This window comes from Asterias amurensis, chromosome 3, assembly GCF_032118995.1.
Source record: "Asterias amurensis chromosome 3, ASM3211899v1".
Taxonomy (NCBI): Eukaryota; Metazoa; Echinodermata; class Asteroidea; order Forcipulatida; family Asteriidae; genus Asterias; species Asterias amurensis.
Genome location: NC_092650.1, coordinates 19,788,394 through 19,803,769, shown reverse-complemented (window position 1 = coordinate 19,803,769; position 15,376 = coordinate 19,788,394). Strand labels below are relative to the sequence as shown.

Here is a 15,376-nt window from a genome sequence, read left to right as displayed (position 1 = left end):
TCTAATGGGAGGATTTTCAAGAGGCATCAAGGCAGTTACTGAGGCCCAATTTCATATAGCTGCTTAATAAAATTTGCTTGGAAATGTTTTCTGTTTTCCGCTAAGAAACATTTTCTGCTTAAGAAACGTCGTTTTCTGTTACAAGCAAAAATAAGCATGAAACCGAATTTCTAATGGGAGGATTTTCAAGAGGCATCACGGCAGTTACCAAGGCCCAAATTTATTAAAATGTCCAATACACGACTCACCTAGCTTGATCACATCATATTAATAAAAGTTGATACTTTGCAATCTTGTGTTTCCTTTCATTGATCTGTGTACAGACTTGCAGGAACTTCGGCCAGGCTTTGTGGCTTATAGCTCTGTGTGCCTTTTGTATAAACAGTGTGATTGATTGATCGTTTAATTGATTGCTTAAAGGCAGTGGACACTATTGGTAATGACTCAAAATAATTATTATCATAAAACCTCACTTGGTAACGATTAATGGGAGAGGTTGATAGTATAAAACACTGTGAGAAACGGCTCCCTCTGAAGTGGAGTAGTTTTCGAGAAAGAAGTAATTTTCCACGAATTTGATTTCGAGACCTCAGATTTAGAATTTGAGGTCTCAAGCATCTGAAAGCACACAACTTCGTGTAACAAGGGTGTTTTTTCTTTCATTATTATCTCGCAACTTCGATGACCGATTGAGCTCAAATTTTCACAGCTTTGTTATTTTATGCACATGTTGAGATACACCAAGTGAGAAGACTGGTCTTTGACTATTACTAATAGTGTCCAGTGTGTTTAAAACAAACAGGATAGAAACACAAGCAAATACATAACTTTTCTTGAAAGAACACCCACTCAAAAAATTGTAACAATTAATAAACAAGCTCTGATAATTTACATGCATAATTTACGTACAATGTATCCATAACATCTCATGCACTCAATGCATAACGGAAATTAAAATCCAACTCATATTACGACTCCAAAAAGCTGTTCAGTCCATTTTTGGTAATGGATTATATGGACTTTCTGGTTCACCTGAAACCTTTACAGTCAATAATTAATTATAGTGCCTTTATTCCCTGTGGACAAATTATTATAAAAAAAATATGAGTCAGTAGAGCAGGAAATTATTGCCTGTCAAAATAGCCTTTTTATGTGAGTCATGTTTGATATTACATATTTTGGCCGTATACTGTATAGTCACACGTTGCATCTTTACAGAACATGGAAATAGGTATAAAGTTCTTTCTCCTTTATAATCCGAATTCACGGGTTTTTTCTTCTCATAAAGTTAGTACAAGTAGTGGCCAATACCAGCGAGTTGCGTGCTGATACACATGAATTCTGACTGATACGACAAAAAATTAAATGAAATTAAAATCTATTTTTTTACATTTTTTTTTTTTTAAGGGAATTCAGATTAAATTGGCAACACAAAAATCATGAAGATGAACCATTTAGAATGCCCAAGATTGCACTGTCGGGCTTTTAAAACCCAAAGATAAACACCATGTATAAAACATGACTTCCTTTTAATAGACCGTGCGAGTCCCATGCGTATTGGAACATTGAGACCTGTTTTAATTTGCGCGAGTTTGTTTTCCTTCACGCAATATTAAAGGCAGTGGACACTATTGGTAATTACTCAAAATAATTATTAGCATAAAACCTTTCTTGGTTACGAGTAATGGGGAGTGGTTGGTAGTATAAAACATTGTGAGAAAGGGCTCCCTCTGAAGTGGAGTAGTTTTCGAGAAAGAAGTACTTTTTTACGAATTTGATTTCGAGACCTCAAGTTTAGAATTTGAGGTCTCGAAATCAAGCATCTGAAAGCTGACAACTTTGTGTGACAAGGGTGTTTTTTTCTCTCATAGTTATCTCGCAACTCCGGCGACCAATCGAGCTCAAATTTTCACAGGTTCGTTATTTAATGCATATGTTGAGATACAGGAAGTGAGAAGACTGGTCTTTGACATTTACCAATAGTGTCCAGTGTCTTTAAACAAGCAATGTGCTTGGGACAATAGTTTACCAAAAACTGTTCAACTATTCAGTGGGCTTTAGACCAAACTTTGAAACAAAAGGTCTAGACTGCCCACAAGGTTTTCAAAAAGTCCTAGTGATGAGAACCATACTCTTTGAATGTGTCTCTCTCAAATTAAATTGCAGATTTGACTTTTAGTTTCAGAATTGAACTCCCTCACTTTTAAGGTTTTTGTGCACGTTCATATTAGGCTTACATATATCGATTGCCACTATCAAAATAAGCATAAGTACGTGGTAATGGTATTTGCGTGGCATTTTGTCGGGTACTGGTCAAGCGTACTGGCCTTAAACTCTGGTGCTTCTGATCAGCAAAGTGAAGGATCAAGTTCCGGGTCTTGACACTTGTGTCCTTAAGCAAGGTTTTTAATAACCATTATTGATTTGTCATTCGGATGGGATCACAAAGCCGTTAGTTCTTTGTGTTGTGTAATATGCGTAAAACATTTACCGAGTATACACTTATCGTTATGAGAAGGGGTTGCCCTACGGTGTTTTCTGGTATGGTTGACGGCAGTTTACACCACAGCAACTTGTAACCTACTACCACAGTGGTATGATAGCAACTGTGTGGAGGTTAAAGTCTGTGGACACTATTGGTAATTGTCAAAGACTAGCCTCCACAGTTGATGTATCTCAAGATACGCATAAAATAACAAACCTGTGAAAATTTGAGCTCAATCGGTCATCGAACTTCAGAGGGAGCTGTTTCTCACATTGTTTTATACCATCAACCTCTCCCCATTACTCGTTACCAAGTGAGGTTTTATGCGAATAATTATTTTGAGTAATTACCAATCGTGTCCACTGCCTTTAACTGTAAAATAAATGCATGAGAAATACATAAATGAGCACACTTCCTCCATGAATACATGAATAGTGTGTGGCGATACCCTGGCTCTATTGTGGAACCATTGACCATAGCTCATTTTCAGAGAGTGGGAGGGGTCATTTGACCACTCGCATACATTAATATACCAAAATCACTAGCTAAGACGTTGGATTTCTAGGTGTGACGCATTACCGCTGTCTGAACAAATCCCTCCCTCCTGCCCCACCTTTCAGAAATGAAAACGATATGAATCATCAATTTGAAAAATAAAACAAAAATGAACACATAACAAAATTGGGTTCCATCACTCAATGCATGCATCAACACCTACATGTTTACACACATCAGCCACCATCTGTGTCTGTAATTTCCTCTGTGGAAATATTTGAGGAAAATCTTTATAACTACGTGCCGAATCATAGTGAGATGCTATTACCCTCGCATATGGCGTGTCATACACGTACACTTTTTACTATAGACAGTATACTATGGACGTCAGTATATAGTATGAAGGGAATTCGATCAAGCAATGAGTAGTTTGTCGACCTGGGTAGTTTGTCTCTTCTTTTTTTTTATATCTGAAAACATATGTTTTATGCTTGAATACTATTAAAACCTCATATTGATACCTTCTTTGGTTGAAAAGTTGTGAAAGCAGAAATACCAAATACCAAGAGGCGTGAGAGAATAAAACTGAGTTAAAAAAAGTGGTTTAAAAGTCAAGTTGTTTTTTGGAAATAAATCGTCCTATACTTTCCATTATAATTTTAATCAATTTTTTTATGTATTAATCAGAAAGGAAGTTACTTTGAAATGAAAGTTATTTATTGGAATTAGATCGTCACATACTTTCCATTTAAATTTTTAACGATTTTTTGATGTATTGATCAGAAAGAAAGTTGCCAATATGAACAAAATATATTATTACGATTGCGTTTATGATAAAAATATTTGTGAAGACTTCACCCCTGTTTGCCTTTTAAACATGGCTTGTTTCTCAAAACCGATTTTTCCAACAAACACTCACTTAGCTTGATCGCATAAAATAATAGGATGCATAGCTGCACTGAGTACACGTGTATAAAGCAATGACCATCTTCATCCTCCCAATCTTGTCTTTGCCCTAGGCCACTGATAAGCCCTTCTGAGCAGTGCGTCTTATACGTGGAAGAATCTTCAGAAGATGTCATGATGTCAAATGAGGATTAAGATAAGAGCGCATTATACTTGCTACCGTAGATTGCCTTGGGAACCATTACCTGTATCTTTTTAGATGGATGAACATGTATTTAGGTGTGTAATGTCTGTAAGGATGTTTAGAATGACTGATCCAAAGGTTGTTGGCATTTACTGGGTGGGAAGTATAGGGAATCCCTGGATTAACAGTAGCAGGGGCAGTGTTGGGAGAGGTGTTCGGAGGCAGTTTGGGGGAGGGGAGGCGAGAAGCCACTGATCCAGTGTGCTTTCATAAAATAAGCAGGCTTTATTTTGGAGGGAAATAACCCAAACAAGACCAGAACCAAAATGAAAAGAGATTAGAATCAAACAAAGAACACGGTTTTATCATTTTTTAGACTGTTTCATTTAAGACTTATTATGGGTGATACTCAGCAGGGTTGAAAGATTTATTTTGTGAGACTCAAACTCAACATTTGATCATCATTCGAACATTGAGACAAAGATGTTGAACCGAAGAAACAAGACAGTAGACCATCGGACTTGTCTTGTATTGAGCTCTCACTAGCCTTGGGTCAGTGGTTCCAGGGTAAAATTTGAGCCCTCATGTCGGCTTGCCTTATTTATAGTTAGACCATGATGGTTTGACGAACCCAAATGTCTCTGTTATCCACTAAACATCACCAAAGTACCGTTGAAGTGCATTACTCCATTACTTTCGCCTAAACATCACCCACTAGTATAATCAAATATGTACTCAATTTGATTTCTCAAGCTACTGATACCCTACCAGCCCCACATAAAATGATCTTGTTCCCCCCTTCCCCCTTTCCCCACTCAAAAATCTCTCATTATAAACTGAATTACTCTTTCACCAATTGAAAGCGGTTTGTGTCTAGTCCCTCGCCAAAAACCACTTGCAGTAATTTGCTCCTGTTTTAATTTGCATGACTGCGTAAAGGGTCTTTGAAACAACGGTGTGTTTAAAATTACAGAGCTCCCTCAAGGCGCAATCTTTGACCTGTTTATATCAGATATAAGTTCATCCAGGCTTAAAGTACCCTCAGGCCACAATTTGCTTCGACCGTCCACCTGATACATACAGCACCTCTGTATCTCATCCTATGCAACGCTCATGCGTAAAAAGCTCACAGCATGATTTTTTTTCATCGCCGCAATCCGTTGTATTATTGAAGACGTTATCGACCATGTTTCTTTCTCCCGGGTCTTTCCATGCAGGCCTGTTTGATACTCTCGTTTTTAATTGTTTTTTTATTGGAGTGCGCAGGAAAGAAAAGGAGAATGGTTTGAACCTCTTATTTCAAATACATTAGAGCATTTTAGTTATTTGATTATATGGGTTAGGAGGGTTTTAAGGACCTTATGGTTATCCCCTCAAGTAGTTTAGTAACATTTCACAAGATTTAAATTCTGATAGATGTTAAATTTCCACCTGGGATAAAGAATATATATTTTGGTTTAACCCATGTTCAACGATGTGTGTTAGCACTGTATACTCAGTATATACCTTCCAGAGTTCTGTGTAAAAAAAAATCACAAGAATATTACTCAGGTGGGATTCAAACCCACGACCTTAGCAATCCTAGAGAAGTGTTAAATTCTAAGTCAAAACTTACAAAATTAGTTTTGACAAAAGTTGAACAACTAATATTGGTGAATTTTAATTAATAAATAATTAACAGATTTGTGGTGGAAAAAAAACACATGGAATAATGTTTGTGTCTGCGCTGTACTTTCATGGGGAAATCTGTGCTTTGCAGCACAGTGTATTTTACTCCGAGTGCTGGCCAAATTTAGTTCTGGGCAGGCCCGCCCAGCACCGACCACCGTTGCTACAACAGTGTTTCAACTATAAAATTTCATTTCAGACTGGGCAATAAAATATGAATTTTGCTTGGAGTATTTCAGGGAGTTTACAGTGCCACACAGTGCTCGATGCTTGAGGCACAATATGACACTTGTTATTTATGCAATTACGGCATACTTCAATTTTCTGTTCGACATCCTCCGGTTGTTTACGCGAGGCCATGCAATAATGCATGATGGTCGCTCGCTGCTTGTCAAATTCCTTTTCCCTGCTCTGTTAGAGCCAAGAAAAGAGAAAATTCTCTCTGGTCAAAAGCAAAAGGATGATAAGAAGAAACATAATTCCTTGCACTTAAAGTTCAAATGTTTTTAAGTGGATTTCCTTGCAAAATTTGTCTTATTCATGAGGTTTTCTTATAACTGTGAAATCTTTTCACTGTTTTGGCCTCTTGTAACCAAATAAGAAATAAAGCTGTATAATTGGTACGTTTTTTTCATTCTATTTTATTTTATCCCACTTTATATTACCCTTTTTATTTAATCGTGTATATTTTATTTCTTATTTGGTATTAATTTATTCTATTCTATCCTATGTTTTTCTTTTTGTTTAATTCTCATTGATGTATTATTGATAATGTTATCAATATTATTATTTTTAATATTTTATTTTTGGGAGGCGTGACGCTTACTTTTCTGTAATCTGTAGGTCTAGATCTTTATTAACCAACAAAAACAAATTTAATGTAAGTGACAAGGGCTCAAAACAAAGCTTGACAGCAATACTGCCTGCTATGGTTTGGGTAGGGGAAACAAACAAACAAAGTATTTAAAAGTTACTTTAGATCTGGGGCCACTTTCAAATTATGCCAACTCTTCTAGGTGTTATGTTAATCTGATGAGGGAATCAGCATAAAGGCACGTCAATTTAAAGGCACACGTTGCCTTGGATTGGACGAGTTGGTCTATAAAAAGCGTTTGTAACCGTTTTTTAATAAAATGCATATGGTTGGAAAGATAGAGATACAAAAGTAGAATACAATGATCTACACAAATTTGCCTCGAAATTGCGAGCTTTTCCTTTTACTGTGCGAACGAACACGGTCGGCCATTTATGGGAGTCGAAATTTTGACCCCCATAAATGGCCGACGTGTTAGTCGACGAGGTAAAAGGAAACCGGGCTATTTCGAGGCATGTTTGTGTGGATCATTGTATTCAACTTGTACAACATTTTTCTACCCATGTGCATTTTATAACAAACGGTTACAAACGCTTTTCAAAGACCAACTCGACCGATCCAAGGCAACGTGTTCCTTTAGAGGCCCTGACACCTTTGGTAGTTATCAAAGACCAGTATTCTCACTTTGTGTATCCCTACTTATGCATAAAATAACAAACATGTGAAAATTTGGGGTCAGATGATATCGAAGTTGCAAAAACGCGTGCTTTCAGATGCCTGAGAAAAGCTTCACACCCTGAAGTCTTTCTCAGATTCAAATATTTTAGTGAGAAATTTTCCCTTTCTCAAAAACCATACCAACCAGAGGGAATCGTTTTCTCACAACGTTTCATACTAGCAACCCCTCTCCATTACTTGTTTCCAAGTAAGTTGTTATGCTAAAATATATATTTTTAGCAACTACCAAACGTGTCCAGGGCCTTTAATCTGATCAGGGAATCAAGGGATCAAGGCACGTCAACTTAAAGAGAATGTAATTTAATAGACTCTTGTGTCCCATATCTTGTTCTGCACACGTTCAGTTCGCCGACGGCGGCCCCGACAACCGATTCCGCAGTCCTACTTAAAACTCTGACGCCGTTTCCTGATTGTATTTCGGTCTAAGCTCTTTACTGTTAATTTTCTCATTGATCAAAACTCAGGTCAATGTTAAAGGCACTATATGCACTATTGGTAGTTAAATAATTGTGAGCATACAAACATGTATTTGGTAATGAGCAATAGGAGCTGTTGATAGTATTGGTAATTTTATGCATATGTTGAGATACACCAAGTAAAAAGATTGTCTTTGACAATAACTATAGTTCACAGTGTCTTTGAGAATACAAGCAAAACGTTATTGATAAATCCTTTGATATGTTTAAATGCAAAGAACCATTTCATTGTCATTTATTTTGTTTATTTATTTATTTATTTTAAATCTTTAGACATACACAATAGTTACAAGTTGTGCAGGGGCTGTTCTAATCCTATCAAAATTATGCACAATGAAACTAGCATCTCTACATTTGAAGTTAAAAGGTAGTCGTTTTTTTGTTTTCGCCAATATTCCGGAAAGAAGGCATGTTCAATAAAAACAACTCAAACAACTTTAAACACTTTTCCCCTAGTCTCATTTTCCCTCATCTCTTGGTGTTTCTACTTTCTTAATTTTTTAACCAAAGATGGTAGTTTAACAGCATTTGAGCATTTAGATTATGCTCTTTTTAAATCAATATAAAAACAAAATTGTGTGAGTCAACAATTGACTCATTTCGCTTGATATATTCGCATATTATTCCAATCTTAAAAAAACCAAGATTTGGAGTTGGAGCTACATTTTCCCAAAGCCAATAATCACCTCCGTCTGGTTTATATCTTCCAGACGAGCGAATTGGAACAAATGCTCCATCCCCTAATCTAATAATGTACCATAATCCTTACTGTGATATGTCTCTTGCTAAAAACAATAGGATTATAAAATAACTCTCTCTTACACATTCTACAGGATCTTAAAAACAGCTTAGGACCCCGGTAATCCCTGAGCAAAGAAACATGTAACAGCTCCCCGCTCCACAAATTGTCGGCATTTACATGATTGCGATGCCATTAGCGATGAGAACGAGTAAATAAAAATGGAAATGAGCAGACTACGGTCCGCCCTTAATTGCCATTAAGAATTTCGAGAGATGAAGTTACCCGTGGGCAGCTATATCTGAATGGATTCTATAATGGCGAGGGTATCTGACAAAGTTTACTGAAGCGAGCGCGGGGAGTCTTAATTTATAGAGCGGTTGGGATGCACTTTTTGAGCGAGTGTTTAAAATCAAATCATCACGATAAGTGTATTACTTGAGCTTTTTGCAATTTGTGTGATTGGGTTCATTTTGGTGATTTTCTTTTATGGGGGGGGGTTAAAAAAGATTATACCAGTTTAGGTGTTGGCATGAAAGTTACATATTATGGTAGAAGTTTTTGTTGTTCTTTTTTTGTGGATAGATGTTTTTTTTTGCTTTGGGTAAAAGAATATAACTTGGTTTTAACCCTCACACTGATGTGTAAACACTTATTTAAGTAAAACTCTGGGACAAGGATGTTTGTTTGATCTTAAATTTTTGAAACCCCTTTTGTAAATCTACGCCCGAATGTGAAACTACTCAAAGCTGGTTTATACGCGGACGCACGATGGTCGCAAGGGCGTTAGATAAACGCGTGACGCAGTGTAAAGAGGAAGCCGACGCCTAAACGACCAATGAAAAGGCGTTTCACCCCGCGCGACCAAAACAAGCGTCTGCGTAAGTTTCGTGATCGGAGATTTGCACAAAATAAATTGTTAATTTTTACTAAGTAACCTGACCTGAGGTCAAGTTTAAATATCGGTTTTTCTTCGTTATTATGTTCACTTTATTTTTACTTTTATATATGATGTTAACTAGTATTACATTTTAACAACATATTTTTATGTCATTTTTATGGTCATAAACTACATTAAACTAATGTAATGGGCGAAACAAAATCTCCCCAATGTAAAACTCCATAAGGTTGGGACATTGATCTCCAGTAATGAAGATCAATGGGTTGGGACCACAATGATCCCGGAAGTTCAAATCCGCGCGAGACTTATTACATATACTTCTGGTAATGAAACCAAGGATGACTCATTTAGTAAACCACTACAGCTGACAAGCATATTTCCTCGATCTTCTCGTATACCACCAAGTGTTTTAAATTATTGTACATACAAAGTACAGTACTGTCTTTAAGTATTGCTCTGAAATTTAATCTAATCAGATGAAACTTGGGACAGGTTCATTTGCACTTGTCACTAGTTTCAATTCATTAGAGTGAATTTAAATCTATAACTTTAAGAGAGTAAAATGCTAGTACATGAGGTTCCACATAATGTCCCATCTTAATTATCTTGCCTAAGGACACAAGTTGCGTCAAACATTAGAATTCAATTGATCTGTCATTGGTGATACATGGTTCCTACAGATTAAAGGAACACGTTGCCTTGGATCGGTCGAGTTGGTGATTAAAAAAAAAAATTGAAACCGTTTGTTACAAAATGCATATGGTTAGAAAGATATCTTAAAAGTAGAACATAATGATCCACACAAGTATCACTCGAAATTGCGTGGTTTTCCTTTTACCTTGCAAACTAACACGGCCGGCCACTCATGGGAGTCAAAAATTTGACTCCCATAAACTACAGACCGTGTTAGTCGATGAGGTAAAAGGAAAACCAAGCAATTTCGAGCGATACTTGTGTGGATCATTATATTAATACTTTTAGAATATATCTTTCTAATCATATATATTTTATAACATACGGTTTCAAACGCTTTGCAAAAACTTGACTGATCCAAGGCAACGTGTTCCTTTAAAGGATTCGGGTACTTGTTCAAAATGTCCACAGATTTACATTAAACTTACAAGGTTTAAAGATAATGATAGTGGAAAGCTTCCCTTCGAATATTACTAAGGTTGTGTAGTTTTTGAGAAATGAGTAAAACAAGTCACGAAATCATTTTGGTCTCATGAGACCAAAAGTATTTTAGCATGTAAAAATCCCCTTAACCAGTTATGATATTATACCAAAACCATAACATAACTGGTTAATACGTTTTTACATGCTAAAACTGAGACGAAAATTATTACTTTTGCTCATTTCTCAAAAACTACAGCACCTCAGTAAGTAAAATTTCAAGGGAAGCTTCCTACACTCATAATCTTCAAACTGTGTAAGTTTAATGTAAATCTGTGGACATTGTGTTTTTTGTTAGGAAAAAGTACATATACCCTTTAAGGTGAAGTTGTTTGTGAGATGTTGCTTGTAATGAGATTGGAATGAATGTAATGTGGAGTAATTGGGCATGACACATGCAGATTGGTGCATGCTGAACGCTCAGTGTGCTCAGCAGACATTATTGCCTCACACTGTAATGAAAAATGTTTGATTGAATCTTTAGTCTCCTGAACATTTGACGTCACACTCTGAGGCTTGTGAGATTCGTGTAGTCCTGTCCACTCTCATTGCTGGGATACACTAATCAGCTCTACACGATTCATGACATTTTGACAGGCCCCGTACATAATAATATCGAAGTCTTATATAGCGCACGTATCTACCAAACAAGGTACTCAAGGCGCTGACTATATACAAACTTTCAGAAAGATAGGTTATTGCAGTGATGAATTCTGAGACCCAATTATTTAGCACCTTATAAGGGTTTACAATGTGCTACGGCGCATTAAGCAGCCACCCACAGGAACACCGGGACGAACCCCTTCTCTTTTCGATAAGTGCACTGGGTTCTTTTACATGCGTTACACAACACATGGGACCAACGGCTTTACGTCCCACCCGAAGGACGAAGCAATGGTTAAGTGTCTGCTCAAGGACACAGTGTCACGGCTGGGGGTCGAATCCACACTCTGCTGATCAGAAACACCAGAGTTTGAATTCGGTGCTCTTAACCGCTCGGCCACGACACTTCCATAACTTGCTTTTTATTCTAAAGCCCCTTTCACATGAGAGCAACTTAGAAAGGGTCCCTTGCTAAATTGTAGCAGGGTTGTAAAATTTTAAAAAAGTACGATCATGTTTTCTTGCAAAATCTTGTCAAACAATGCTAAATTGTACCAGCTATCTAAAATTAAGCAAGGGACCCCAGTTAAACTGCTGCCGTGTGAATAGCACTTTAAACCAATAGCACTCAGTACTTTCCAGAGTTCTGTGTACAAAAAATCCACAGGCAAATCATTTAGGTGGGATTCAAACCCCTGACCTTTGCATTGCTAGAGTAGATGTCTTAGACCACAGAGTTAGCCTAAGAAGCAGTTTGAATGAGCGGGTAGCATCGGGGTATAAAGATTGAATCTTACGCCTGAACATTTTGACGTCACTAGAGGCTTATGAGATTCGTGTAGTTCTGCTCTAGCTCACATTGCTGAGATACAGTAATAAGCACTGCACGATTCATGACATTTTTTACAGGCTCCCTACATATCGGTTTTGTATTCCAGCTACCTACAAGACAAACTATTTATTTGAGGGATTAATTGATCGTGAAGACACATTAATTGTTTTTTTTTTCTTTTTCCTTTTTTTCAAAATGGCAACCCACCATTAACAGGTCACGATAGCACCCTCCTTAAAGGGAAGGTACACGTTAGGTAATTGTCAAAGACCAGTCTTCTCACTTGGTGTATCCAAACATAAGCATAAAATAACAAGCCTGTGAAAATTTGGGCTCAATTGGTCATCGAAGTTGCGAGAAAATGATGAAAGAAAAAACACCCTTGTTGAACGAATTTCTGTGCTCTCAGATAGGAATAAAATACTTCTAGTAGTTCTAGCTAGAAGTCTTTTATTATTCGAGTGATAAAATATAATTGACTCTTTCTTAGAGCCGTTTCTCACAATATTTTATACTATCTTATGGTGGCCCCGAAGGGACATCGCATAACGCAAACGTGTGCGCACACGTATGCAATGTCGTGAAACAAATCGCGAATATATGCGCACACGTATACAATATCGTGAAACAATTCGCGAATATGTGCGCACACGTATGCAATTTCGTGAACCAAATCGTGAATATGTGCGCACACGTATGCAATGTCGTGAAACAAATCGCGAATATGTGCGCACACGTATGCAATCTCGTGAACCAAATCGTGAATATGTGCGCACACGTATGCAATTTCGTGAACCAAATCGTGAATATGTGCGCACACGAGTGCGATTTGTTTTGCAATGTCGTGAATTTTATTGCATACCATGTTGCATACCATTAGGATGATGTCATAGTTGTGGATAATTTGTTACCGATCTAGGGAGTACTGTGGCGCTACAGCAGGCTCCCTCTGTAAAGCATGTGTATACCCAGGAACTTGGCACCAGGCCAAGGACGACCACACGCCTCGCTTGCCTCACAACAAAGACTACTGTTGCAATGACTACCGCTTATCTCACTGTTGGAAAGAAACCCCCCAGATCATTAGACATTTTATTCAAAGGTATGCAACATGGTATGCAATAAAATTCACGACATCGCAAATAATATTCGCAGACGTGTGCGCACATATTCGCGAATTGTTTCGCGACATTGCATACGTGTGCGCACATATTCGCGAATTGTTTCACGACATTGCATACGTGTGCGCACATATTTGCGAATTGTTTCACGACATTGCATACGTGTGCGCACATATTCGCGAATTGTTTCACGACATTGCATTCGTGTGCGCACATATTTGCGAATTGTTTCACGACATTGCATACGTATGCGCACACGTTTGCGATATGCGATGTCCCTTCAGGGCCACCATACTATCTCCATTTTATACTATCTTGTTACCAAGTAATTTTTTTATGTTAACATTTGTTTTGAGTAATTACCAAACGTGCACCTTCCCTTTAACACTGCTTATTTTGGGTAAGTTTTTACATGTCCATTTTGGTATTGATTTCTTTTTATCAGGTACAAGTTGGTAAGACAAGAGAGGGCCATCCTGTGGTTGGGTACATTGCTGTCACACAACTCCAAGCATCACAAGGTAAATAATACTAGGTTTTTATAATTATAGCTAGGGCCGGTGTCGCATGCAATTATGTCTTCTATGCAATATTATCCGGGGGACATTATTGCATATGCAATATAGCTGCCGGACGGTTTTGCATATGCAATCGTGTCCGCCGGACGCTGCTGCATAATGCAATTGTGGCTGCCCGGACACATTTGCATATGCAGTTGTGTCCGCCTCCGTGCAAAACCGTCCTTGCAGTAAATTAAACGCCCTTGGTTTGCGATGTTCGCAATTTTTTTACAAGCTATTAGTTTGTAAAAAAAAAGTTGAAAGTGCATGTCATGAATGACATGGGAAATGTTCGGCCGTTGGGTATTCGCTGCAATCATAAAACACGTGAATATCCATGCTGCATATACGTATTGTCAGTGCATGCACGCTCGCTTACCCGTGCATGCATGTACAGTCATGTACATGTCCACGGACGGTTTTGCATAGCCCCGGACACAATTGTTTTTGCCAAAGATCCGGAGCGAACAGTATTGCATGGCGGACTCAATTGCATCTGACACTGGGCGTAGATCAAAGCGCTGAACGTTATTTAAGGTATAACCGTGCGAGGCCAGGCTTCACTGCGTGATAATGACCGGTGTGGTGGCTGGCCTCTGTTAACTGACGAAGCCGGAGGCACAATGTATGCTGGTTTAGGGGCCATTTATTCGCTAGTTTCCAGAGCCGGTCATTTTATCACTTGTTACTACATCTCCACGTGATCGGGTTTTGACCAACCAGAGTCTGGAAACTGTCCAAGGTATTTACTAATTGATTTTAAACAAGATAAGCAGAGCTTTGTTTTGTTTGAATTATGAGACCCATTTTATGTAGCACCTTCTAATGTCTTTCCTCGCCTTCCACCTCTATCCTTCTGGAGAGCGCTATATATAGTAGACCAGCCAAACTTGAAAGATTGCTCTAGACAAAAAAAACCCGGCATAGTTTGTTAATGGCTGACATCCATGCTAGATGAATGTATCATGGGCTCGGGAAGGACGATTAGGGTGGATGACAAGCTTGATTTTGAATTTTTACGTCATTATGAGGTCAAAAGGTCAAAAAGGTCAAAATATTGGGTTTTTCAGTCCCTATCTAACTGTGGGTTTTCTCATGGTTTTTCCTCCGAGCTTTAAAAATGAAATTTCTTTATGGTCTTCTCTACATTTGGTTCTCGGCTAGTAGGCCTACAGTGAGCTTGCTCTTTAGGATTCTAAATTGGTTTTTCAGCATGGACATAACCATTCACTTCGGATTTTCAACAATAACTTAAAATGCAGCAACCTTTTCACTAAGTTTTATTGTGTACAGCTACATGTTTCAAGAATTAAAACAAATCGAACGGTTCTGAAAACCAAGGAATGAGTTTAATTCTTTTTTGTATACCACTTTTGTAGCATTGCTTTAAAATCCATATGCTGGAAGGTATCACAATGGCACTTTCACACAAAGCCAAAAAAGCAATTTGTCAGGCTTGAAAAATGTTCAGATTGCGTGTCATCCAGGCACGCACTGACATCAGAGGCAATCAGTACTGCGTCTTGTTTCAAAATACTCATCCCCCCCCCCTCTCAAAGACCTCGGGCTAAGAGTGTGAACTTTTTTAATTTCTCAAGATACATTATACTCTCTGACATGCAGCATTGTACATGAATACTGCACATGAACCGTCACAGGTTTTTTTATTATGTGCCTAGCC

General features: G+C 37.9%; 1 protein-coding gene across 1 annotated transcript in view; it reads left to right on the top strand.

Moving 5' to 3' along the window:
- The window catches only part of LOC139935144 (sphingomyelin phosphodiesterase 3-like), a 63,566-nt gene that overhangs the window by 15,990 nt on the left and 32,200 nt on the right, over positions 1 to 15,376 (top strand). Inside the window, exon 2 of the mRNA XM_071929617.1 lies at positions 13,581 to 13,656. Coding sequence (XP_071785718.1) covers positions 13,581 to 13,656 — 76 coding nt within the window. The remainder of the gene's footprint in view (positions 1 to 13,580; positions 13,657 to 15,376) is intronic.